Source organism: Aspergillus aculeatus, assembly GCF_001890905.1.
Source record: "Aspergillus aculeatus ATCC 16872 unplaced genomic scaffold ASPACscaffold_1, whole genome shotgun sequence".
In the NCBI taxonomy this organism is placed as follows: Eukaryota; Fungi; Ascomycota; class Eurotiomycetes; order Eurotiales; family Aspergillaceae; genus Aspergillus; species Aspergillus aculeatus.
Genome location: NW_017962976.1, coordinates 2,525,892 through 2,551,253, shown reverse-complemented (window position 1 = coordinate 2,551,253; position 25,362 = coordinate 2,525,892). Strand labels below are relative to the sequence as shown.

At 52.7% G+C, this 25,362-nt stretch overlaps 6 protein-coding genes across 6 annotated transcripts; 3 read left to right on the top strand and 3 right to left on the bottom strand.

The window, feature by feature from the left end:
* Nucleotides 1–554: 554 nt before the first annotated feature.
* ASPACDRAFT_110154 (protoporphyrinogen/coproporphyrinogen oxidase) lies at nucleotides 555–3,301 on the bottom strand. The gene is made up of 6 exons (XM_020195453.1): nucleotides 2,811–3,301; nucleotides 2,649–2,718; nucleotides 2,507–2,587; nucleotides 2,090–2,440; nucleotides 1,608–2,033; nucleotides 555–1,538 (listed from the first exon to the last, which is right to left on the bottom strand). Exons 1-6 carry the CDS (start codon nucleotides 2,891–2,893, stop codon nucleotides 957–959), a joined length of 1,593 nt encoding a protein of 530 aa, XP_020061373.1. The 5' UTR covers nucleotides 2,894–3,301; the 3' UTR covers nucleotides 555–956.
* Nucleotides 3,302–7,516: 4,215 nt separating this feature from the next.
* glfB (UDP-galactofuranose transporter) lies at nucleotides 7,517–8,957 on the top strand (the record flags this gene model as incomplete). The annotated part of the gene is made up of 5 exons (XM_020198953.1): nucleotides 7,517–7,650; nucleotides 7,711–7,778; nucleotides 7,846–8,069; nucleotides 8,125–8,532; nucleotides 8,589–8,957. 5 exons carry the CDS (start codon nucleotides 7,517–7,519, stop codon nucleotides 8,955–8,957), a joined length of 1,203 nt encoding a protein of 400 aa, XP_020061372.1.
* Nucleotides 8,958–10,813: 1,856 nt separating this feature from the next.
* On the top strand, nucleotides 10,814–11,959 carry ASPACDRAFT_38600 (uncharacterized protein; the record flags this gene model as incomplete). Its single annotated transcript, XM_020200469.1, has 1 exon — nucleotides 10,814–11,959. The coding sequence occupies one exon, from the start codon at nucleotides 10,814–10,816 to the stop codon at nucleotides 11,957–11,959; it is 1,146 nt and encodes a 381-aa protein (XP_020061371.1).
* Nucleotides 11,960–14,205: 2,246 nt separating this feature from the next.
* On the bottom strand, nucleotides 14,206–16,380 carry ASPACDRAFT_20463 (sugar transporter-like protein; the record flags this gene model as incomplete). Its single annotated transcript, XM_020198949.1, has 9 exons — nucleotides 14,206–14,364; nucleotides 14,446–14,575; nucleotides 14,717–14,855; nucleotides 14,947–15,063; nucleotides 15,132–15,209; nucleotides 15,333–15,607; nucleotides 15,666–15,964; nucleotides 16,031–16,230; nucleotides 16,296–16,380. 9 exons carry the CDS (start codon nucleotides 16,378–16,380, stop codon nucleotides 14,206–14,208), a joined length of 1,482 nt encoding a protein of 493 aa, XP_020061370.1.
* A 1,055-nt stretch (nucleotides 16,381–17,435) lies between these two features.
* ASPACDRAFT_74560 (transcription factor TFIIIB subunit BRF1) lies at nucleotides 17,436–19,936 on the bottom strand. The gene is made up of 2 exons (XM_020204246.1): nucleotides 17,617–19,936; nucleotides 17,436–17,551 (listed from the first exon to the last, which is right to left on the bottom strand). The coding sequence occupies exon 1, from the start codon at nucleotides 19,867–19,869 to the stop codon at nucleotides 17,665–17,667; it is 2,205 nt and encodes a 734-aa protein (XP_020061369.1). The 5' UTR covers nucleotides 19,870–19,936; the 3' UTR covers nucleotides 17,436–17,551; nucleotides 17,617–17,664.
* A 1,511-nt stretch (nucleotides 19,937–21,447) lies between these two features.
* ASPACDRAFT_110142 (putative copper resistance-associated P-type ATPase) lies at nucleotides 21,448–25,259 on the top strand (the record flags this gene model as incomplete). Its single annotated transcript, XM_020195452.1, has 2 exons — nucleotides 21,448–24,340; nucleotides 24,475–25,259. The coding sequence occupies 2 exons, from the start codon at nucleotides 21,448–21,450 to the stop codon at nucleotides 25,257–25,259; spliced, it is 3,678 nt and encodes a 1,225-aa protein (XP_020061368.1).
* Nucleotides 25,260–25,362: the final 103 nt, after the last annotated feature.

The window sequence follows — 25,362 nt, the reverse complement described above, 5'->3', positions numbered from 1 at the left end:
GCTAAACCTCCCAAGCCACGCCACGCAAAGAAGCGGCAAAGTACACATGACGGACGCATGGCATGATACCGACCAAAAGAGTTGAGCTGAGCGGCGCTGGGCTAAAACTTGGGGCTAGAGCTGCGCGGTCTTGGGGGGAGGGTCAGCCTTACAGATAATTGAGGCTAGATTCTCGGTGAAACATCTGTGGGTTTTGTTTTGTTGCAGGGTCAGGCCTCGCTCACTGGGGGTCGATCCACGATCCATCAGTGCAGTAGCCCGGGTCTCTGCAACTGACTATGGGTAGTAAGGCCGATTGGTTTGATATAGATAGATTGATACACCTCCCTAAGAGTCACGGTAAGGGATTCGGGTCGCGGTGTTTACAGACCACCGACTCACTACATCACACTAGATGCCTTGATCGGGCAAGCCGGATGCGAAACATCTATCGGTGCATCGAGGCACCGCAGTTGAGCTGAGAATAGCAAAAGATGTCTCACATGAGACACGCGAATGACAAGCTCATGTCCGCCCGACTGATGTTTCATATCGGTCCTGAAATCAAGGCCGATCGGGGCCTAGCCGGAGGTGGCCAGTGGCAATGACATGCATCCAAATATAGATGGGCGAGATCACAAGCACCTGTCGCAAAGCACAGCTCATTTCGGGAACATAACACAGTCTAAGAATTCTTGCTCATTTATAAATCTTGGGATATTCTAGCAAATCATGTAGAAGAAGAGAAAAGCTGGTTGTTTCACCATCACTCAGAACAAGAAAGATGCCAGCACAGATATCTCCCGTACATCGCTCTCAAGCAGACAGAAAAAGGTAAGGAAAAGGGGAATATGAAATGGGGACAAAACAGCGGGTTTATGGGCGAAAAAAAAATCAGACTCCCTGTGTATCATTTTTGATCCCCCGGTCATTTCAAAATATTAAATATGTGTCGTCTATAATCACTCCGCGCACGTTTAGTTCTTCTTGGCGAAGACCTGGGCACCGTCAACCAGGCGGCGCTCAGTGTTCTGTCTACCGTTGACAAAGTCGGGGTAGTTGAGGGTCAGCTCAACAGAACCGTTGACAATGTTGTCAACAGCCTCCACACCCAGCATGAAGGAGTGGTCCTGGTTGCCGACCTCGTAGCGCCAGCTACCGAAGCGACCACGGGTCCAGATGTCCTTGGCCTGAAGCTTGGGCAGGATCTGGGTAAGAGCACCCTCACGCTCCAGACTGGGAGTGGGGTAGCCGTGGTCGAAACGGCGGTGGTAGGTGGAGACGATCTCATCGGTGGGCTTGAGCATCTCAGTGTTGACAAGACCCTGGATACAGTCGGCCAAAAGGGTCTCGTGGTTCACGGCCTTCATAGAGGACTCGGAAACCTCCAACATGATGGACCAGTAGGGACCATCCTGGGGCTCGGTGTTCTTGGGCTTGGAGCCATCGGCAAGCTGCTGGGTAGCCAGCTTCTTGGAGGACTCGGGCTGGTTGTAAGGGGAGTAGTTGGAAAAGATAGTGGCACGGTAGAAGGGGCAGTTGTCCTCGGGGAAGTAGAGCTGCGGAAATCCTTGTTAGCACAAATTTCCTTTTTTTTTTTTTTTTTTGGTCAACTGTGAATCTCTTACCCAGCACTTGTCACCGATTCTCTCAGGGCGTTCACCACGGATACCGACACCAATGACGTGAGTGGAGGAGTAGAAGAGCTCCTTGGTAAGGCCGATCAACTCCTGGTCGCCGATCTGCTCAGCAAGGTAGTCGACAGCCATGGTCGAAACGAGCTTGTTGTAGCCGACGGTGGTGCCATCGCCGAGGGTAACAGTCTTGTTGTTGGCGTTGACCTTGACAACCTTGCCCTTCTCACCGAAGCGAGTCTTCTCCTTGGGGAGAGTGTTGGCAACGGCAATCCAGATACCACCGGTACCATCACGAGCGGGGAAACGGAAAGTAGCGTTGGGACCCCAGTTACCAGCGGTCTTGTTGAGGATGACATTGGTCGTCACAGCCTTGACATTGGGAGCAGCGACACGCTCACCCAACCAAGCGCATTGCATCTGTTCTCAACTGTCAGCAATCGAATTTACTGGCGCGATCAGATGCGTTGACTCACCTTAGTGGTGGGCACAGCCCAGACCTTGTAGTTGTAAGGTCTCATGAAAAGGTCGGCAATGCCGACACCCATCTGGCGGACGATCCACTCATCGAAGTTGGCGGGCTTGGTATTGGCCACACGAGCCTCGAGAGCAGCGTCAATCAGACCATCGATACACTTCACCTGCTCCTCCTTGGGCAGCATGGAAATGTTGTTCTGGAAGGGGTAGGGAACCCATTGTTCCTTGCAACGGACGTAGGAGATACGCTGGTGGGTGTACCAGTCGTCGTCCTTGGGAAGAGCCTCGTTGATGCAGTCATCGAAGTACTTGTAGTGGGAGAAGATAACGTGGCCACCGACATCGAAGAGCTGCCATCGCGGTTAGTCGAGGACGTTGCACGAAAGGGCGTAGGAAGTTCCTAACGGAGTACATACGAAGCCTTCGGGGGTCACATCGGTAGAAGCAAGACCACCAGGAATCTCGTTGCTGTCAACAATCAACCAAGAGGGACCATCCTGTATTTCGCATCAGCATTGGCGGTTTCGTTGCTTGGTGGTGGAATGCGGAAGTTCGTACGATCTGGTTAAGACGCTTGGCGGCACCGAGACCAGTAGGACCGGCACCAATGACGAGAACGTCAACGGAACTGTAATACGGAAAACCATGTGTAAGTATATAGCTTCAAGAATCCAGTTGCGGAAAAAAGACGGAGAGCTGGAAAGCTCATGGAGGACTTACATGTCTGGGTGGGTCATCCTGCCTTGTAGAATATCCTGGAAGCTGGGGACGCGGTTCAAAGTCTTGCGGGCGAGGCTCAGCATAGAAGAGGAATCGTGAAGCTGCAGGGAAAGTACTGCAGTTTGAATTTAAGGGAGAAGGGAGGGAATGCCGAGAGAATGGAGGGGGAGGGGAGGGTTGAAGAGAGAAGAGAGAAGGGGAGAAGAAGAAGACGGTGAGGGAGAGCGAGGCGGGGAGGGGAAGGTATAGGTAGCTGTTATCAAAACGCAACGCCGCCGGTCGGGGAACACGAAACGTGACAAAGTGAGCCGTGGGTGGGTTTGGGTGGAGTGGGGGGAGGGAAAGAGGAAAGAGGCCTCAAGGCTCAGGCTGCCGGGAAGGATCTGTTTCAAGTTTAGGCCCTAAATAAAAATACATAAATATCTAAAATAATGAGAGGTTAATGAGAGATTGCAACGAATGGGACATCAATGGCAAATGGAACGAACGGGCTGGACCCATTTCCGTCAAACTTGAGAAAGGGGCAAAAGGCGAAGGAAGATCGAAAAAAAGGGGGAAGCTCCGCTCACTTGTTCTGGTTCGAGGTTAGTGTGCCTGGTCCGTCCTACGGTTCGTCGCCAAACAGACAACCATCATATGCTGATATGGATACACCCATGCTGATACTCATATTACTAGGTGCACTCCAGTATTATCACTCTTCCACTCTTCCACTCTTCCCACCCAGTCGTCGCAAGCTGGGGGGCAGAAATTGCGAGTCCATGTAAGACATGCAATTAGATGTCAATCATGCAATTGGCCTGTCTATCTGCAATTCTTATCAGCAATTTGAGCCCGATCCATGATACACCTGGCAGTCCTGGACTACGGAGTGCTCAGTACTAGGAGGAGGAGGAGGAGGAGGAGGAGGAGTACTCCGTGCCCTGATCTAACTATCGTCCAAGCTTCCCGCCCTCGCTCTTTCCAAGCATTGTCTCGGCAGGCCCCGACTTCATCCGTCGATATTAATCCCTACCATGCAAATTGGCTAATCTACTAATGACATCGATCCCACTGAAGGCGTGCCCCATAGCCCGGTAATCTTCATTCCCGAGATAAAACAAGTTAATATAACTACCCAGTAGCTACGATATACGGATCTGGGTTTCAGGATCGAACGAATTCGACGTAATCACTTAGTCTATATTATCTTACTAGACCATCTAAGAATCACCCCTGTCAAGAGTGATATGCTTCCCGGACAAATCACAGACCACGTTTAGGTCACCATCATTGTCTGTCGAGGTGGACGCTCTGATACATGTTCCTGACTCGTAGCACATACACACTATGTACGGAGTATAAAGAATGTGACGAATATCGGCCCTTCATCACATCCTTTCCGATCTGTCCTGCTGGAGAGACCTCCACGGAGGTCACCAAAAGCACGGTTGTTTACCAGCGATGAGCATCCGATCAGCATGCAACTACCCCGAAGAGTAGTGATCTGTATCCCCCCTCCTAAAGCCCTGATGTATGGGACAACCACGCATGAGTGACAAGAGGGCCCCGTCGGGTACTACCTACGGTCAATCACTACTCAGGGCTAGTCCACGACGTCCAGTACGGACGGTACTTTAGGTAGAGCCGGGAGAGGAACACGGATGTCATCGATAGACATCGGCAATGGGATTGTCCCCTATTCGGTCCCTTTGGACTCGACACGTTAGCTGAACCAGAGACCGGCAAATCTGGCAGGGTCCACTGATGGGGCCTGCTGAGAAAGGAAAGGACCATGGGGATCTTCTACCAGAACTGAAGGTTAACGGTCATCACTCCTATACAGTATACACCGTGCAATGGATACACATCTCAAAATTTCGAGAACCTGTCGCGGACCCCAGGGAAGCCAACGGAGTTCTCATCCACCCAGAGCCCCAGGGTTCAATGCACTAGAGAAAAGCTTCATTTTGGGCCCCTCCCGCGGGTACAACTCGCCCGTTTGGCGTTGATCTCGTTGTCTGTCTGACGTACGCCGGGGCGCTCTTCTCTCCGCCTGTTGTCGCCAGAAGAGCCGCGACAGGATCGTGGCTTTGGGGCGGAACGGCACATGAACGAACTTTCCGCGTGCACATCTCACAGCCCGTAGGCATAGCAAAGCTAGTGACAGTCATTGTAGTCAGAATTGCAGCAGTTACTGTCCTGTCTTGCTATACTGAGTAGTATACAACAGGACCCTCGTGGGTGAGGGAGCCAAGTCGCCGGTGGCTCCCGTCTCCAACCCACGCCATTGAACCATGACGATGTCGTCAGGCTCTCAGCCATCCGATCGCCGCATTCTCCACCGGCAAGGGACCTTCGCGGCGGCGCTATGGACAAGTGGCCGCTGAACGCGGGTAAGACAGTGCTTGGCTAGTGGGCTGCTTGCGTAATGCGGCCGGTGCCAAACCAGAAGCCATAAATTTTGATCAGCATTCAGTTGATGTTCTTGCTTCGATTGGATCCTCCTGCAACCTCTATCTGACACAACCCTACTTACCCTGTATTGTTTCAGGGAGGGTAACGTCTTTTGCCCTGTAGCCGTCGTGACGAGCATCGGTGGCCTATCTCACACCCTCACCCAAGGCACGACGCAAGTCAGATCGAAAGTAAGCGCGCCTTAAAAAGGGAAGAAAACTTTGTCGCAGCCACTTCTCCATCTCGTTTCGTATTGGATGGCTCATGGCTGACTGTCCTGAACATTGGAATTCGAATCGCTTTCTCAGACATGAAGAGAAGGCGAATGAAAAAGGGGCTACTGATGGAGTGTGGGGACCTGGAGATTGACACCAACCACCAGTGGTCCTCGCCGCCAGCTATCGCCACGAGAGATGAACAATTGCCTCGCCCCACAGCGGTTTCATGGATCGCCTGCCCACCGGGGTGGTTGGACAATCAATCGAGACCCCGTTAATTTTCGTATTCTTGGACATGGTAGAGACTGATGGTAGAAAGGTAAGGAACATTTGCCGAAGGCTGCAATACCCTGGATGTGCCAGAAATGGTTCTGTCGAAGAAATGTAGAATCGATGGAGATGCACTCCAGGAGATCGAGACCCTCAGACTGCGGAGGAGAGAGAGATACAGTACTTGTATCTACGATACAGGTATTGGTACGTAGCTAGCACCGATCCCAGACTGGGAAATCTAGGGGTAACGATGTAGAAAACAGTAATAGTATTATTTAGTACACGCCACCTTTCCTCCTCGGGTATTGATCCTTTCCCAGTGCAGTGAGTTGGACCCAGTCCATCCACACACTCCACTTTCTCTCTTTTGGCCCCTCAATTGTTCTACTTCAACTCAGGCCAGAACTCGAAATCGCCCGTCAGAACCAGTGAGATGAATGAGGTAGTCATGGGAAACAAGTGATAGACCGTGATAGACTGAGAGCCTGGGACTGGAGATCTAATAATAAATCCTGGTGGCTTACATTAGGGTACCAGTCTATCAGAAAAAAAGGCCGACCACCACCAGCCGCCTGGGTCGTTCATTATTCATTTAATATTTGATTAACTTGATTATATTGTCCAGGCCTCTGATTCGATCAAGGCTTTGTGTGTGTGTGTGTGTGTGTGTGTGTGTGTGTGTGCTTCTTTATCCACCCGGAATCAGGATGATGATGGTAACATTTCAATGTGATTGATAGGTTTCATTAAGAGGAACATCGCCGATAGTTAGAGATAGATGTATTGTGACTGCATGGTAGTATAGGCGGTGACTTAGTAGGTAGTAAATCAGGAACAGTTGCAGTTCCGGCAGGATGCTTGCAGCGACGAGGAACGGAGACTGCAGGGCCGGCCGCTAAACTTGGGAAGGGAAGAGTGGGTGCCGGGCAGTGGATGGAACTGGATGGGAAGCTTGACTTCCCTCACTCTAACAGTCTAACACTAACTGGACCCCCGACAAGGTACTGGTCCGCCCCATCCTTCCCTTCACTTTCCCTTTTCCATCCGTTCCCTCTCTGCTCTCCAACTTCACTTCACCGAACAACAACTTAGTGGAGGCGGAATCCCCAGCCAACCACCCTCTCTGCTCTCGGTCTCCGTGCTCTTCTTCTTTCGTCTTCTTCCTTGTCTATTCTTCTTCTCTTCTGCTCTACTCTTTCGCCCCTCCTAAGATTCAATTATCCGTGCCGTGTTCACAGCTTCACCCCTACCCTGGGAGCGAACCAACAAGAAACAATCCGTAGGTGCCCCCCCTCTTCCTGAATCTACCCCCATCCCGAACCAGTTCCGAACCACCCATCCCATATCATCCTTATTATTCGACGGACAAGCCAGACACATACGTACCCCAATCCATCCGATCGGTTTGATCAGCCCTCTTCCTCTCGTCCACTACCCCCCTCTCTCCTTCCCTGCTTCCTCTCCCCTCTTCCTCCACGCTCTTCTTCTTTTCTTCCCTCCATCCTCAGACATTGAGTTTCACACCTCTATCGTCCTTCCCCTTGCCTTTCAGTTCTTTTGTCTTTCTTCTTATCGTTATTCGGACCAACTCCAATCTCACTCGTTAACCATCATCTTGACCACAGACCCTCTCCCTGCTGCCCTCGCTCACCTCTTTTTCTTTTTCCCTTGTTTTAATTATCACTCCTGGCATCTGCGAAATTTGGACAAAGCAGCCTTTTACGGCCGCGCCCATTCGACTTCCAACGCTTCTTATCCGACCAGACTCCAATCTTCACCATGAGTTCCGAAGGTGAAAAGGTTAGAACCTCCGGTGAGGTCTCTCGTCCGGAGCCTACTCTGCCCACTGTCAACCCTGCCGTTGATAAGTCGGAGCCTCCCAAGCCTGCCTTCCACCCAGCCGTCTATGTCAGGTAAGTTGCTCAAAAACTACTTCAAGCTGTTACTACGTAGTGGTACTCATGAACAATCAGCGTCTGGATCGCCTTGAGTTCCAGTGTCATCTTGTTCAACAAGCATATCCTTGACTATGCTCAATTTCGTGAGTTTACCTTGATTTCTTCCCCACTGCACTTCCCCGACTAATCTCTGGACTTGCGCCATCATAGGTTTCCCTATCATCCTTACGACATGGCACTTGGCCTTTGCGACCTTCATGACCCAACTCCTCGCTCGCACCACCACTCTGCTCGACGGCCGCAAGACGGTCAAGATGACTGGTCGCGTCTATCTCCGCGCTATCGTTCCCATCGGCTTGTTCTTCAGTCTGAGCTTGATTTGCGGTAACGTGACATACTTGTACCTGAGTGTTGCTTTTATCCAGATGCTCAAGGTTCGTTGATTATACTTCATCTTTGGTCGATCAGATTGCTGATTGAATTTTCCAGGCCACCACACCCGTTGCTGTTCTGTTCGCTACCTGGGGTATGGGCATGGCTCCTGTGAACTACAAGGTGCTCATGAACGTGAGCATCATTGTTGTTGGTGTCGTCATTGCCTCTTTCGGTGAGATCAAGTTCGTCATGATTGGTTTCCTGTTCCAGATTGGCGGTATCATCTTCGAGGCTACTCGTCTGGTCATGGTCCAGCGCCTGCTCAGCTCTGCCGAGTACAAGATGGATCCTCTCGTGTCTCTCTACTACTTCGCTCCTGTGTGTGCTGTCATGAATGGTGTCACCGCTTTGTTCCTTGAGGTTCCCAACCTGACCATGGCCCACGTCTACAACGTTGGTGTGTGGACCTTGCTGGCCAATGCTGTCGTTGCTTTCCTCCTCAACGTTTCCGTTGTCTTCCTGGTAAGTCGCGATCGTCCTTTTGTCGATCTGGTCTAGCTACTAACACCCGCCTATAGATTGGCAAGACCTCTTCGCTTGTGATGACGCTTTGCGGTGTCCTCAAGGATATCCTCCTCGTCGTCGCCTCCATGATGATCTGGCAGACTCCCGTTACTGGCCTCCAGTTCTTCGGTTACTCCATCGCCCTCGTCGGTCTCGTCTACTACAAGCTTGGCGGTGACAAGATCAAGGAGTATGCTGGTCAGGCCAACCGCGCCTGGGCCGAGTATGGTGTCACTCATCCCGCCCAGCGCAAGTTCATCATTATTGGTGCCGGTCTACTGATCTTCTTCCTGCTCATGGGATCCATGGCTCCCAGCTATGCTCCCGAGCAGGTCGCCAGTGTAAAGGGAATGCTCGGTGGAGCCACTGCCGGCAATGCTTAGAGGGGCTCGCGCGCAGTTTCTCGCCTGCCCCTATGCTAGTGGTATCGCTTGGGCTCGCTGAGTCCGTTATTCAATCTACGATGCGGTGCTCGCGGACTGATTGTGGGACGATGAAACGGAGGCCAAAAGTTTCCCGGTATCATCTGTTTGTTGAAAAAAAAATCATGTTTGGATATGCAGGGCTTCGATTGGCCTAAGATAATGTTCCCCTTTGGGATGGAGATTCCGGAGGGTGATGGGGTTGTCTGGGCCGGCCACATGCGGGGAATGTAGCTTGTGCCTAGTCAAGCTCAGGGCTCGGAAGCGCTCATCTTCCGGTGCCTTTGAACTATTCCTTCGGTCTTTCCTTTTTTTTTTTTTTCCTTACATTTTTCTGAATCCCGGTGTTTCAAATCTTAGAGGGAATTTGCTGGTGTATTGTTTCGTGGGCTGCGATGATGAACAAATGTTTGCGAAATGCCTAATATGCAGGAGGGACTGGAGTTGGATGCTTATCTGTCTGGTCATCACCTCTTGTGCTTCATATTCCCCTTCGATATCTATGTTGTGTTTGACACCACCTTCTTGTGACTATACCTTTTTTTCACTTTTCTTCTTTTTTTGACACCCCCGATATTTTACTACCTGATGAAGCATCACCCTGTTATACAAGCCAAATAGACGTTCCATTTTTCGTGTTGAGCAGATTGTCATGGTGATGGTGATAGTGATCGGCGGGGAGAATTTCTCCGAGCCGGAGAGTGTCTCGGTGGATTGTCCGCACTTGGCTGTGGACCAATCAGGTCTTTTGGGGGCACAAGCCAATAATGGTAGGCGGTGGCGTCGGCAAGGACCTCAGGTCAGGGCTGCGACGCGCGGACTGGTCTTTTCTTGGAGCAGCCGCTGTCATCCAATCACGAACAGCCAACACTCTCGATCTCCACTCCCAAGTTGCATGGATGGGTTGCCCCAGGCAATCGTCCATTGACCAATAATGGCTCCGTCCTTACTGCTGCTGTGCTGCTTGATCCGAGGGTGGGTGGATCCCTCAGGCCTCCTAGCCTCAGCCCTGACTCTGTCGCCGTACCGTACGGTCACACGCGGATCCGACCAGCGCTGATCCCAGCCGACCACCCCCAATCAGAGAGGGTAAGTTACCCCCAAGTTACAGTATTGTGCAGTAACTGAGACAAGGCAAATCCTGCTCTTCGTGGAATCTCTCCGCATCGCAATCGCTGGTTCCGCATCCGTCAGCAGTCAGCTCTCACCTGCACTTACCTGCACTCACCACACTGACTTGCAGCACTCCATCTTTCTTCCTCCCGTGCACTGCCAATTCCTCTCAGCTCTCCCTCTCTCTCTTCTCTTTCTTGGGTTTCTCACGCGTCGCTTAACCCTTTCATCCACTCATCCATTCATCGTCTTCCTTCTCCTCCTCTACCCCGTGATTCTTCGTCTCTTGTTGGCTGCCTGTCTCCGTCTCGCATAACCCTACCTTCTCCCTCTTTCTCTTCTGTTATCTCTTCCCGTCTTCTCTTCCTCTTCTCCTCTTACTCTTCCTTCCTCCATCCATCTCTTTTTCCCTTTCTCACCTCATCACATCATTTACAACATTCACCCGCACCCTTTCAATCTCGCTTTACTCTGATTGAATCCTTCAATCCTCTTCTCATCCTGTCTCTTCCTTACACCATCTCCTCGTGGCCTACCTGTTCGATCTTACCTCCTTCACTTAGGGCTAGATCCCTTCACAGCTCGGATCTTTGCGCTCAAACAGGTGGTTCTAGCTTATTGTGTCCAGCTCACTAGACAGAACAGATTCCGTCTTCCAGCTCTTTTCGTAGTCTCCTGCGTTCCGCGGCGAATCCCTGCTCGTCATGTGTCCCATGATGCTCAACAGCCTCTCCGACGGCCCGGCCATGGTCCTGTCCCCCCCCCAGGAACACGCTTTTATTCAATATCCTCATCAGTCCCGCTTCAGCCCTGGCGCTGATGCACACCGAGGGCCATTTTTCGCGAATGGCACCCGTGCGTTTGCAACGTCATCCAATACCTTCACTGCCAGACCCTCCCGCAAGAGGTCGCGAGATGATGTCGGGTATGACGATGAGGTTCCAAGCTCGGGCGGACCTGTTGTACCAGCTCCAGCCCTTGCGAAGCAGGAAGCAGAAAACCCCATTTACGGCCCGGGTATGGTTCTGCTGAATCCTCGTACCAAGATGGCTATCTCTGCCGAAAGTCAAACCGGCACGTGGTACGAGGAGACGGCGGAGAAAACTGTCAACAATTCTGCTCCGGTGTCCTCTCGATCTCAGATGCTCCAATCCGGCGCGGCTGATCCTCTCAGTCGCAAGTCTCAGCGCCTCGATCCTTCCGCCCCGACTGTGGACGACATCACCCTTTCCTCCATACAGAGCCGGCTTAACGATACCAGCAACACTGATGACAATCGTCGCATTCTTCCCGCAAGCTCGCGCCTTTCTCCGGAGGAGCCCACAGTCGACGACGCTACCCGCATGTTGGGGATCAGTTGGCAGCGGATCGTGACTGAAGACTCAGACATGGCGGCGGCTGTGCGCGGTTGGAAGAAGTACATCGACCGTCAGTTTTCCGCATACCTCATGGATTCCGAGATCCTCATGAAGAACCGAGCATTGAACGCCTACCTCGTGACCGCACGTCCTGTCACGCCCATGGGTCCTGCATTCGTGCCTGCCTTCTTCCTCTTCAGCGATGACCTCACTCAGGCTCAACTGGTGGGCTCTAACTGGGACCTCTGCCTCCAAAATCTGCGGTCCAACCCTATTGTCTTCGAAGGAACCCAGATTCTTAGCGCTTCCGACAGGCCTGCTCAGAGCCTTCCCTCCGCGGCCCCGCAGAATCTCCTTGGGGCCGCTCAGCAGGAGCCTGGTCTACCTCTCTTGCAAACCCTCTGTGCCCAGCCCACCATGGTTGAGACCGGCCTTGGTGCTGGGTTGAACAACAGCGTAGGAATGGGGACGGGGATGGAGATTGACACGTAAAGCCAGCGCAGCATCCGGTCAGCAACCACGACAACATCTTCAAAAGTTTGCGTACAAACCGACAAAAGACCGATCCAACGACCTCGATCATAGGCGAACGCAAAAGCACCACGGACGGACTAACCTAATTCTCATGTTTTCGGGCAGCACTTCATATTCCTCTCTTCGATCACGCCCGTCCGTATCTCATTGATATATGTTTGTGAAATCTTTTCCTTTTTTTTTTCTCTCTCTCTTCTTGGACATCGGCGTATCGGGACTGGGCGGTATGGGACATGGTGGGTTAAGGCTTGTCTCATGGATTGGGAGACCGTTATGGGCATTTCGACTCTGTATTTTTCATATTTGCCTTTGGTTTCTTTTCGTTTCCTTCTCGTTTGTTGATATTTCCTTGACATGTCTTTGATGCAACATCCGACATGATCTTAACATTTTTTGATATAAGAAAAAAGCAGAAAGAAAATATGAAAAGATAGAGAAATGACGAAAGTGAGCAGAGTGTCAAGTTGTGTAGAAAATGAAAGAGGGGAAGTTGGTTGGGTTGGAATGGTTGGGTCGAGGCGAGATCGAAAGAGCGGTCAGTCCGTCTTTCTCCGCTACTCCATACTCCCCTGCCCTAGGGTAGATCTCGCAGTACTGCCAATTCGTTCTCTCGCTTCAATTTAACCCCGTCCTCAGAACACTCCTCTCTCATAAAGGAAGATATATGATAAGTTAAGCAGTTGTGGTCCGCGTAATCGAGATGGCAGTTACTGCCCGGTCCGACCGAGCATCCTTCTCCCATGGATGTCATGCCGAATGCTGAACAAGAACCAGCAGCAGCAGCAGCAGCAGCAGCAGCAGTTGGCCCTGCTCGACCTCTCTTTCTGTGTTGCGTTCTTTTTCTTTCTGTTGAGGCTTGTCTGCCTATGGATAAGTCAGTATCAACGCTGGTTTTCTAGCCTATGAAGTTCAAGAACACCCCAGGAACCGTGATCCTTACTGTACTTACCGTATGTACTGCACCGTACCCTCCCTCCCCCGCAATCAACAACCCCGTAAATCAACCGACATCATCGCCCGAGTCTCTCTCTCAGGCCATGTAAACGAACGCACGGTCCTATAGATAATGAGTGACTTCGAGGCTGCAAATCGACGTTACTTGCTATAACTGCAGTATAGTATACTGTTGTACCCCTGCGTCCGCAACCCCAGCGGCAGCGGCGGGGTTAGTTAGGGCTTGGCTCTTAGCTTCCCATGCCCATGCCTATGCCAACTGTGCCTACTAACTTATAAGTTATCCATCTTGATACTGTACAGTACAGTACAGTACCCTAGGGCCATCGTTCGAACATGAAGCTGGAGGGAGAAGGGACTACTCTCGTTCAGGCATCTGTACAGCGTTAACGCATGCATAGATAGTGACGGTACTGTGCTGTGCAAACTGCCTTAGTTTACAAGAACGTAGCATGGTCGTGTGTCGTTGTTGTTGTTTTTTGGTTTCTGGACCTGCCTGCAGAGGGGGCGTGGGAATTATGGGCGATGTTGTGTATGTACTGAAATTCCCAAGGTAGGCAAGTCTAAACATAGTCAGAACATGCTCTTTTTCTCTTTCTTCTAGAAGCGAGAAGGGGAACTATTCTATTGTGAGAATAATAGCTATACTCCAAGAGAGAAAACTGATAGGTGAGTTTGCGGATGGATGGGCAGGCAGGGTCAGCGTCATGCATGCACTACAGGATAATGGACGGGGCTTCGGAGTATGGCCTATAGATCATAAAGGAAAGGGTGAGCCTATAGACTTCCTGCACTACTTTCTGCGTTTGGTTCAGGCTCTTTAGGTGGCTGAGGAGTGGAGGGGTCATAGCGAGGAGAGACTACCTCTACCTAGTATGGGACGCGACTGATACTAAGGAAGCCAGCGACTGAGTATAAGTAGTGAAAAACCCACCATATAATCAGATAACACATCCAAGTACATGTCTCAAGGGGTTCATCCTCACAACTGTTATTCCGGTGTATACCGTGGTGGAACGATTAACTTGTCTAGTATTCGGCTCTACAGGATATAAACTATTTGCTAAATTCTGTCTTGAACTACGACAAACCAACTCTGACCCTTCACACAAACAACGCACATCCTATCGTCTCACATTCACATCCATCCCAACGAACTATCCCTCCTACCGCCTCATCGAGTCTCTGCTCACCACACAGAGGCCCTTTCACATCCGATTCACTCCTCGAGGATCTTACCTCAATGTCACCTAAATCGCTGGCTTGATCTCCGTAACCTCCGTGCAAGTCACCGATCCTTTAGTATTCTCACTCGATCCTTCCGGTTGATACGGCTTCTTATCCATGAAGAGTTGGTCGATGTTTTCGAGACTCATGTTCGCCGTCTCAGGGTAGTAGAAATAGATGATCTGGCCCAGCCCCTCCCGCATTAGACTGGACACCACGCAAGCCAAACACACAGAAGCATAGGGAAAGATCAACAAACTCACCGGCACGAACAGCAAGTTGAAACACATGAAGATAAGATACCCCTTCCATTCCAGATCCTTGATGAGGACGGGCGCGATCATGGCGACGAAGAAATTCCAAAGCCAATTTGCCGAGATACCGATGGCGGACCTAGAATCGGGAATTAAAAATAGCTCTCGTTATCGTTCTCCCAGCTTTTCTCCTGGGATGGAGTTGAGTTGGCAGGGGAGCCACCGGCTGGAATGTGGTGGGTGCAGTTTCATTGAGGTTGGGGGCGGGAGCATTTCGTACCCTTTGTTGCGGACATGCAGGGGAAGGATCTCCGGTCCATACACCCACGGTATGCAGTTGATGGAGGCTCCGAAGATGAGCATGAAGAGGAAGAAGAATGGCACTGACGCCGTGGCCGTTGCTCTTTCGAGATCGGTTCCTGGGAAGACGGAATTTAGGATCCCTGATAGTTCGACCATTTGCCTGATTTGGCAATCCACAACGGAAGAGGCTGGGACTTTTATTTTTACCTTTGAACGATAGAAGAATGGAGATCAGAAGCATGCACAGGAACTGGCCAAATGATCCCCACATCATTGGGCCACGACGTCCCAGGCGATCGGCGTAGAAGGTGGGATAAAAGGAGCCTGGGGTGCAGGTGGTTAACGGTCCTCGTCCCGATGATCCAATCATGGTCTCAAAGGAGAGAACATACCTATGACAAACATGAGTTCGATCACTCCGCCCAGTAATAGACTGAGCTTGGCATCGAGGCCCACGTTGTATTGGAGAACTAAGGCGGCAAAGTGTCAGTAGCCATCGCGCGGGTGGGTGGTGAATGTTGGGCTTCTACCTATTGTCGAATAGGTCTAGCAAGATGTCAGTAGTGATGGTGGTTGTCTCGAGCTGTCTCAACTTACGACTATCAGGTTGACACCACCCATCTGGTTAATAAATTGCAGCCCATAGGCCAGCAAGACTCGTCGACCGGTGTGAAGCTCATCCTTCTTGAAGATCTGAGACCATTTGTACTCCCCTCGAGCGTTGTCAGCTTCGATGGCTCGGCGGATTCCTTCTGCTTCCTGGATGACTTTCGGGTCATCCGCTTGCCGGTCGTAGAAGTCGCAGAGCACACGCAATGCTGCGTCCTCCTTTTTATGGCGATACAGCCATCGGGGACTCTCAGGGAGGCTAGCTATCGTCAGATGCACTGTGATCACCAACTACGTCTAACGAAGTGGGAGCTTACCCAAGGATAAGAACAGACACACCAGCTGCGAGGAGAAGCTGGCAAGCAATCGGGAGTCTCCAGCTGATAGAGCCGTTGACATAGCTCAACCCGTAGTCGAACCAGTAGGCCACGCAAATGCCGATACTGACTGCAAGAGGCTGGCTGCAGACATACATTCCTCGTTTCCGTGCATCACATAATTCCGATTGATACACCGGCACGGCTGCTGTCATCACACCGGTTCCAATGCCCGTGAAGAAGCGGGTCACGAGTATCTGAGTCCTAGAAAAGGAACAGGTTTGGGCTGTGCCTCCAATCTGCACGACAAGGAATTCGTCCGTGTTAGCATAGTCCTCGTCACTGACATATAGACACTTACACACCATAATCACAGCCATCGAGAACCACATCGACCTTCGAAATCCAAGCTTATCACTCCGTAGGAAGGAGATCACCGTCCCAACCAGACATCCCAGGTTGTATATGCCAACTATGAATCCCACCATGCCCGAACCAGGGTTGTCCACCACGGCAAGGAAATCCTCATTTGACACAATCCCCGAGTATATCCCCTGATTGTAACCTGTAAAACACCAAGAACCAAGTCAGCCGCACCGCACTTTTTGAGACCAGTTCGAAGTAACCCACCGAAAAGAACAAACGCTAACTGGCAAGTGAACAAGATAGCCATGCGAAGGCCGAAGCCTCGGCCATAAATGTTGAGCTTCGCCATTATCCCCGTCAGAAGAATAGGTATGGGGCAAGCTTGAGCAAGCGCAGATAATCGGCACAACCGTCAATATCTCAGGCAGTATTTATACGTATGTAGTCCTGAAGAACTGGATTGCCATTGACGACGATAGTAAGGGGGCTCAACGCGGAGTGGGCTGGCTGTGGATCCGGGACACATGGACTTGGTGCACGAGAGCCAACGTAGCATGACGACTTGCTGGCCGACTTCCCTGGAGCAAGTAGCTAATCTGGGACCGATAGCTGAAGCCATACTAACCTCTTAGAGACCAAGCGACGACCCTCCATACCAAAGGCTTCGGCTCTATACCGGAGTTACCACAAAAGTACGGTGGGCAGGAGCCATAGTGCGAGGATCCCAGAGTCAGACGACGATTATGGTAACATCCAGTAATTCTATCCGGCTGTCTCGTGCATTCTGTATCGGGGAGAAACCCTGCCTCACACATTCCTCATGGCTCACGGAAGGTTGACTTCCGACTGGGAACGACGCTATATCTGGACATGGAGTCGCGGTTTCAAGGAGGCGAGGGTGTAACCAAAGATCACCAGCAAGGTATCGTGGTCATCCGATTCAGAATTGACGTTGTACTTGAAGTGTAAATCTTTCGAGTGGGGAGGTGGTGAGCGAAGGTATAGCTCTAGCAGGGGTTTCCATGGAGCAGCTGCCTAAATGTGAACCTTGGCAGCATCTTTCAGAGTCCAACAAGGTCAAATACCCCTTGCCTTGTTATTGACTAGAGCTTAGAAGGTTCTGGGGAGTCCCTCTGCCTGAAGAAGCCTCCTCTCATTGCCGAGAAGCCAGCGTTGTAGTTCTGGGGCGCTTTGATGACGGTCATGGGCGAGGAGCTGCTCTCTTATCGTTTGAGGCGTCCAGGCTGAGACTGCGCCCATGTATGCTGCAAGCCTCAGAGTTCTAAGGCTGATTTCAAGAACTGGCCAGACTCAAGCAAGACAGACGAAATATCGAGGCGGTTGTTGTCAAGACTATCCGGTCTCACGTGATATTCACATAACAGGAAGGTGGTCAAATCCTCAGCTCAGTCCATATTAGGCCAAAGTAGGGGCTTTGAAATTCATTCAATCCGTTGAGGTCGTCAGCTCAGCTTAGGCTTGGAATCGGTTCTTACTGTTTATTGAAAGGTCGATCAAACCTGGAATGGTAGTTATTAGTTCGTTGTCAGCTAGTGGAAGCTATGTTTTAGCTATATATACATGCCCTGGAGATCTTATCGGTTTCCAAGATGATCTGCTTCTGACTCTAAACTCAGTCACTATCATAGTAATCACTTCCTTCATCGTAGTAGTCTCCGTAGTGTCCTGCGAAAGCCGCCTCAACACCGTCCTCCGCGTCCTCGTCGTCGTCATAGTCGTCTTCCTCCTGTTCATCGTCTGAATAACCACTTTTCTCACCGGCAGCAGGGCCCAGGGCCTCCTCGTTCGCAGCCGGTCTCTCTGTTGTGGTGGTTGTGGGGCCGGGCTGAGCTCCTTGCTGTGCGGGTTCACGCACTGCAGGTGGCACCGTGGACGACACCGCAGGCACAGAAGGCGATGCTGTCGAAGCGGTTGCAAGTCCAGCTCGCCGAGTGACCGCTTCAGGTTCGATACTAGCGCTGCGCCTCGAAAACACACTCTGACTACGACTTCGGCTTCGACTGAGACTCTCGGCCTTCGCTTTCGAAGATTCGTCAGCGCCTCCATCGTCGAAAAGAGAATCCAAAAGTCGGTAGTTGATCTTTTTACTGAACCCTCTGCGTTCCAACATTCGCCGAGTCGCTTCAGCAGGGGTGGAGGCACGAGTACTTCGTCCATCGCCATCTTCTCCTTCTCCTTCGAGATACGTGACATCTCCCAATCTTCCCTTGCGGCGTTTCCGGGGCTTGTTGACTCGGCCGTCGGCGCCAGGCTGGTTTTCAGCTTCTGCTAGGGCGCGTTTCAAGGCTTTGGCCTGCTGTGCTCGTAGGTAATCTTTGTTTTCATGCACCCAAATTCGCTCCTTGATTTCGACTTCGGCGGGAGTCAGCAAGCAATGGGCCACTTCTGGGTCTGACTCGAACTCGGCAGCATCAATTTCTGTGCTGTCCGACACTGCTGGCTTGGGCGGAATGACAGTGCTTTCGACCATATTCGAGCCCTGTGTCAAATAGGAGGCCATTTCATTTTCAAGCGCCTCTTCAGACGCAACCTGTTCGGGCGATGGAAGGGGGAGTTGAGGTCTTTTCCCCTTGGGGCGACCTGCCGGGGCGTCTTCTCCGAATTCGGACGTCGCATCGCTGGTGACGGAGGCAGTCGACTGCCGTCTTTGGCTGAGATTGGTTGCCATCAACGCCGGGTCAATGGGAAGGTTGGGGATCGCGAAGCCATCGGAGTCGACCCGTCTGGGCTGCTGCGCCTCCGGTACGTCGCCCTCGATTTCAGCCGCAGTCTCGGCGGGTTTTCTCTTGAAGGACCGCGATGGTTTCCGACCCTCTCTGGATCGAGCAAATGAGGGCGGGTCGTGTGCGTTTTCCAGTTGAACCGAACGGAATTGATCGACGGTTAGCTCACCACTCTCGGTCGAGCTAAATTCGTTGAGTCGTTGACTGATCGTGATCTCGGTGACTTTCACCACGTAGACAACTTCCCGGACTGTGCGGCGAAAGTTGTTCATGCGGGCAGCAAGAATCAGCGCTGCACCACAGATACCAGCAGGACGACGACCTGTAGTCATCCAGTCGCGGTTCATGCGCTGCACAATGCGCACAGCTTCGCTAGCGACCTGCATCGTGCTAGGTCCGAATTCAAGTTGTTTGGCAAATCTATAAATCAGACTCTCGGGATCAATGGGGTTCATGAGGAAGATGGTGCCTCCGAGGCGTAGCTCCTCCAACAAGGCCTTGTACGTCCGACCTAACTTGAAGACGTTCAGCATGAGCACATCAGCAAAATCGATGAGCATGACCGTGTTGCCGTCCTGTCGACGGCAGGCGATGTACAAGCTGACCGCGGCGACAGTCTTGGTTCTACGACCTTGAATGAAATTCAGGCCGACGGCCAGCTTGAACACCTGAGTGGCTGCCTTTGAGGCACTCTCTGGGATCATCAAGGCGCGAGACAGCTGCGTGATGTACCGATTACCGTTGGCTTCAGTAAGCTCACGGCTCTCTGTGCCTCCATGGAATCGGCCAGGGCCCGTGCTGCGAACATGGGACTGATCTTCACCGACAAATGTTCCCTGAACGACGGCAGCACCGGAGGACGTTTCACCGAAGGTGACTTCGGAGACAATGTTTGCCTCACTAATGACAGTACCACACCCGGAACAGACCTTCTGGCCCTCATCCTCGACGATATGAGGGGCCGGACAGCCTGGGTTAGGACAGGTAGTCGTCTTGGGATGGGTAGTCGGCCTGACCGGTTGAGGCCGGGAAATCGGCTGTGGCCGCCTGATAGGGGTTGAGCCTGTTGGCTTGAGACTGGCCAGACGTCCCATTGGGGGCGCTCTGGGGCCAGTTCTGGGCGGCATAGGCCGCATTCCAGGTCTTGGGACGGACATGATGAAAATAAGCGTGAGGGGATTGCCCCGCGAAGAAGGGACAAGGGGCTTGAAATGAGGTCGATAATTGCGCTAGATGTTACGCCATATGCTTGAATTGGCGTAGATAAATGGTTGAGATGAGATCGGCGGGAGTTCCGAACCAAAGCCGGAGTTCGGGGATATCGAGAGTATGAAAGAGTAGGTAGAGAGAGAGAGCTTGGGAAAAATGGATAATAAGGGATGACAATGAAAGGGGAGGTGCGGGGTAACTCCGCGCAGATCTTGCAGCTGCACCGATGACTATGTTACTCTGGTGCGAATAGTCAGGGAGGAAGAGTGGTGGTGTTGAATGTCTCTGTAAGATCGCGAAAAAGATAAGACGTGTCGACACGCGTTGTAAAGTGGTGAAAGTCGCGATAAGTGTTTTTTTTGGTTGGAGATGGAAGGAAGATGGAGGGGGAGAAAGAGTGAGGTGAAAATTGCGATGGGGAGGACGCGGTGGCCCAGCGGAAAGGTCACGTGTCGCGTCCACGCGTAGAGAGTTGTGAAACTCTCCCATGACTCCCGTTCGATCCTCCTTCCGCTCTCTTCTTCTTCTTTTGCATTTTCCACCATGCGTATCGTCTCTCTCGTCTTTCTCTTCTCTCCATTCTACCCCTCTCATTGCTACCTGGGAATCATGTCTGTCTCGGCTTTCCTGTTCTCCAGCCTGCATGACACTCTACAATGGCGCTGATTTGTGAAGGGGCTTTCTTGGTCGAAGCGACCCACCTTCTGCCGTTTGCGGGCGAGTTTGATTATTTCAATGTTCTATGGAATTACGATCTAGTCTACAGCATTGTCGAGCGAGCAAAAAGATAATGGGCAGTAGTATGGTAGGATACGTTGCGGTGGACTGTATAGACTGCCTAGTACTACGAACGAGTAGGCATATTCTAATGAGATCTCGATGCATTCAAGCTTTTTGCCACTCAGTCCTCCGCACTCTGGAACAGCCTAAGGAACCTCATTGCCTCAACATCATCTCTAAGACGCAAATTGTAGAATCAGGCTCTGCTTTTTGTTCATGATGCATAGCCTACTGAGCCCGGTGTATAGTTCTAACTAATTGACCTGTTTGTCGGGTCAAATCAGCCTTGCAGCATAGAAGTTTTCCTTACTCATCCGGGCTTCGTTCTGGAATGCGCGATTTGTGCGTTCTTTAGAGCTTCAGAGTCTTTCGCGCACAAAACGCGCAAGGTTGCCTCCTGCTCCCCAACCATGATTATAAATGATATCACTCAACTAACACAGCTACTGATACCATCCGTCGCTCTTCATCGTCTCCCTCTAATTTTCGAAAATTCTTTCCCCCCTTACTTAACTTCGCCCATACCCACGATCTCCCTCCAATTCAAGCCAAGAGCCAAGGACAACCACGGAGAATTACGAATGGACTGACTAACTCACTGTCCCCCGGACCAGCCGCAAACATTCCTGGCAAACATTATTCAGATCCCATCCCTTTTCAGCCACCTCGTGGTTGAATGAATCATGTCGCAGCCCACCACGAGGAACGGAGCCATCGCTCTGACCGGACTCAGCGCCCGGTCACTGAAAAGCACATTCCTCGTTAGCAACATCCACTGCGCCTCCTGCGTCGCCTACATCGATGAAGTCCTTTCTGGCATTGCGGGCGTGATCAAGGTCGATGTGTCCGTCCTCACGCACGAAGTCCGCGTCATGCACACCGCAGGCGTGGAGCCGCCCGATCTGGCCAAAGCGCTGATTGACGCCTCTTTCGACGTGCATCATGCTACAAGCTACGAACCGAAGGGCTCCGTCGTCGCGGACTTTGACACGACCGCGTGGCTATCCCGCGACTCGATCTTTGCCGGGGCCAGTCAACAGCCACCCGGTGGTGCGCATGCTGCAACCTTGGCCCCGGGCAATCGACACATCGAGAACTGCGATGCCTGCCGGCAGGAGGAGCTCGAGAGGCTTGCCGCTGAGGCCGATCTGTCGAATGGTAATCTGCGCGACCAGTCCAGCGCGGATTCTAGCACCGACCCGTCGAACGACAAGGTCGCCGGGCGCGTGTCCCAGCGGCCAGTGCCTGGGAGTTGTACAGAGAGGGTGGCGTCGCAGTCACCCTCTCCGGCGAATGGCGCTTCACAGTCACCAGAAGAGAAATTCAATGCGCGCGTGAGCATTGGCGGCATGAGCTGTGCTTCGTGTGCAAACAGCATCACCGACGAAGTCAAGCAGCTCGACTTTGTTCAGGATATCACCGTCAACCTACTCACGAACAGTGCGGCTATCGTCTTTGGTGGCCCGCGAGCAAATGCCGAGAAGATTGTGGAGCAGATCGAGGATATCGGGTTTGAAGCGTCGCTCGATGAGGTCCAGAGCCTGACTGTTCCTCCGAAACGCAAGGGGCCTACGTCGACTTACATCGCAGAGATTGCCATCAGCGGCATGACGTGTGGATCTTGCTCGGGCGCGGTCGCTCGCGGGCTCGAAGAACTGCCTTTCGTGGTAGAAGTTTCCATCAACCTCCTCACCCACAGCGGAAGAGTCGAATTCCAGGACCGTACCAATATTGACGCTATCGTGGAGAAGATCGAAGACTTAGGGTACGATGCTTCGATCAACAGTGTTTCTCCCAAGGGCTCATCTCAGGAGAGCGAGATCGTTGAAGAAAGAACGGTTTCTGTTCATGTGGATGGCATGTTCTGTCGCCATTGCCCGGAGAAGATCTTCAAATCCGTCGAAGACCTGCCAAATGTCAAGGTGCAGGGTGCGCTCTCCGTCAATAACCCCATTCTCACCGTAACATACACGCCCAAACCCCCCTCCCTCACCATAAGAACGATACTGCAAACCATTGGGAAATCGCACGAGTCATTCACAGCCACCGTATACCATCCGCCGAGTGTGGAGGATCGGTCTCGAGCGATGCAACGGCACGAAAGACGGCGCCTCCTTACTCGGTTCATCTTTGTTTTGGCAGTGGCTATCCCCACTTTCTTACTCGGGATCGTATTCATGACTTTGGTGTCGTCGAACAATCCCACTCGCAAGTACCTCGAAGAGCCAATGTGGGCGGGCGATGCGTCGCGCCTCGAGTGGGCACTTTTCATCATGACAACACCTGTGATGTTCTATGGGGCGGACATTTTCCACGTGCGAGCGATGAAAGAGATCTACTCGCTTTGGCGGCCGGGCAGTCGTGTACCGACCCTGCGGAGGTTCTATCGCTTTGGTAGTATGAATCTTCTGATCTCCGCTGGAACCACGGTGGCGTATGTCTCCTCCCTGGCTGTGCTGATCATGGATGCCTCGATGGGGTCTTCATCCAACACTCATAGCTCCACCTACTTCGATACGGTGGTCTTCTTGACTATGTTCATCCTTGCTGGGCGCTTCATGGAGGCATACAGCAAGGCCAAGACGGGTGACGCAGTTGCATCGCTGGGAAAGCTGCGACCAAGTGAGGCCTTGCTCAAGGCCTCCGAAAGTGTTGAGGGAGGCGCAGACACAGGAGCCGACCCCAAAGACGGCGGTTACCAGCGGATCAGTGTCGACATGCTGGAAATCGGTGATGTGGTCAGCATCCCCCACGGAACCTCGCCCCCAGCCGACGGAGTGGTAGTCGGAACCGGCTCCTATCAGTTCGACGAAAGTTCATTGACCGGCGAATCGAAACCCGTGCACAAGTCAGCGGGCGACCCTGTGTATACTGGCTCTGTCAATATGGGACAGCCCGTCGATGTCAAGGTCACTGCACTTGGAAGTTCTTCCATGTTGGATCAAATCATCTCGGTAGTGCGAGAAGGCCAGAGCAGACGAGCACCGCTCGAGCGGGTGGCAGACCTCCTGACCTCTCACTTTGTCCCGACTATCACCCTCATCGCCATCCTGACCTTCGTCATATGGCTCTCCCTGGGACTATCTGGAACGCTTCCCGAGGATTACCTCGACGTCAGCCGCGGCGGTTGGACGTTCTGGAGCCTGGAGTTCGCGATCGCGGTTTTTGTCGTCGCCTGTCCCTGCGGCCTCGCCCTCGCCGCGCCCACCGCGCTCTTCGTTGGCGGCGGCCTGGCTGCTCGCCAGGGGATTTTGGTGAAGGGCGGCGGCGAAGCCTTCCAAGAAGCGAGTCGTCTCGACGCCATCGTGTTCGACAAGACCGGGACCCTCACCGAAGGAGGCAGCCTGCAGGTCTCCGATCATGAAGAGCTCATCACCGACCCAGACCTGATATCCATTGCCTGGACCGTCACCCGCAAGCTCGAAGAGAGCAGCAACCACCCCATCGCCCGGGCCATCTCGAACTTCTGCCGCGAGAAGAAGCCATCCACCCAAGTCTGCCGCGTCGACGAGATCGAGGAACTCTCCGGCCAAGGCATGAAGGGCACCTTCACCCTCACCACCACCACAAACACCAGTGGCCAACAATTCGAAGCCGCCATCGGCAACCAACGCCTCCTGGACGCCCTAACCGACACCAACCCCGACGACCCCGACCCAAGCCTCACCGACCTCACCAACCGGCTCACCAAGCATCAATCCGCCGGCAAGTCCACCGCCATCCTCCTCCTCCGGCCCCTCACCACTCATCCCACCCCCAACAACCCTTCACACCAACCCTCCTCCTCGCCACAACCGACACAATCCGCCCCTCCGCCGCCCGGATCATCCGCGCCCTCCACCGCCGCAAAATCTCCGTCTACATGTGCACGGGCGACAACCGCACCACCGCCCTCGCCGTCGCCTCCCAACTCGGCATCCCGGACACCAACGTCCAAGCCAACGTCACCCCCGCCGGCAAATCCTCCTTCATCCGCTCCGTCCAGAACACCGCGTCCGCAACAGACCTCGAATCCCAATCCACCCCCACCAGCCGCAGAAAAATTGTCGCCTTCGTCGGCGACGGCATCAACGACTCCCCCGCCCTGACCGCCGCGGACGTCAGCATCGCCCTGGCCACGGGCTCCGACGTCGCCATCAACTCCGCCAGCTTTATCCTGCTGCACGCGGACCTCGACGCTATCCTGCAGCTGGTGCGCCTGAGCCGGCGCGTCTTCCGCCGCGTGAAGTGGAATTTCGCCTGGGCGTTGGTGTATAACTGCTGTCTGGTGCCGGTGGCGGCGGGGGTGTTTTATCCGATCGTGAGTGGGCATAAGGCGGCCGCGAATGGTCACGGGAGTGTGGCGACGCATTGGCGGCTGAGTCCCGTGTGGGCGTCGTTGGCGATGGCGTTGAGTAGCATCTCGGTGGTGTGTAGTAGTTTGGCGTTGGCGGGGGAGTGGAGGTGGAGGGGAAGGAGGGATAGGCAGAGAGGTCTGGGGTTAGAAAGGGATTGAGGGAGTAATGGGGGTGGTTGTTTTGGGGCCAGAGTTTGGCATTGTAGGATAATGATTGATGAGATAGCTCATAGTTGAAATTGACTTGATGAATGGAACAATA

Excerpts from the sequence above, each read along its gene's own strand:
- ASPACDRAFT_74560 (XM_020204246.1), bottom strand. The coding sequence starts at position 19,869 with ATGGGACGTCTGGCCAGTCTCAAGCCAACAGGCTCAACCCCTATCAGG.
- ASPACDRAFT_110154 (XM_020195453.1), bottom strand. The coding sequence starts at position 2,893 with ATGCTGAGCCTCGCCCGCAAGACTTTGAACCGCGTCCCCAGCTTCCAG. Across the intron at positions 2,441-2,506 it reads ATGTGACCCCCGAAGGCTTC|CTCTTCGATGTCGGTGGCCA; the intron begins GTATGTACTCCG and ends CCGCGATGGCAG. Across the intron at positions 1,539-1,607 it reads GAATCGGTGACAAGTGCTGG|CTCTACTTCCCCGAGGACAA; the intron begins GTAAGAGATTCA and ends GGATTTCCGCAG.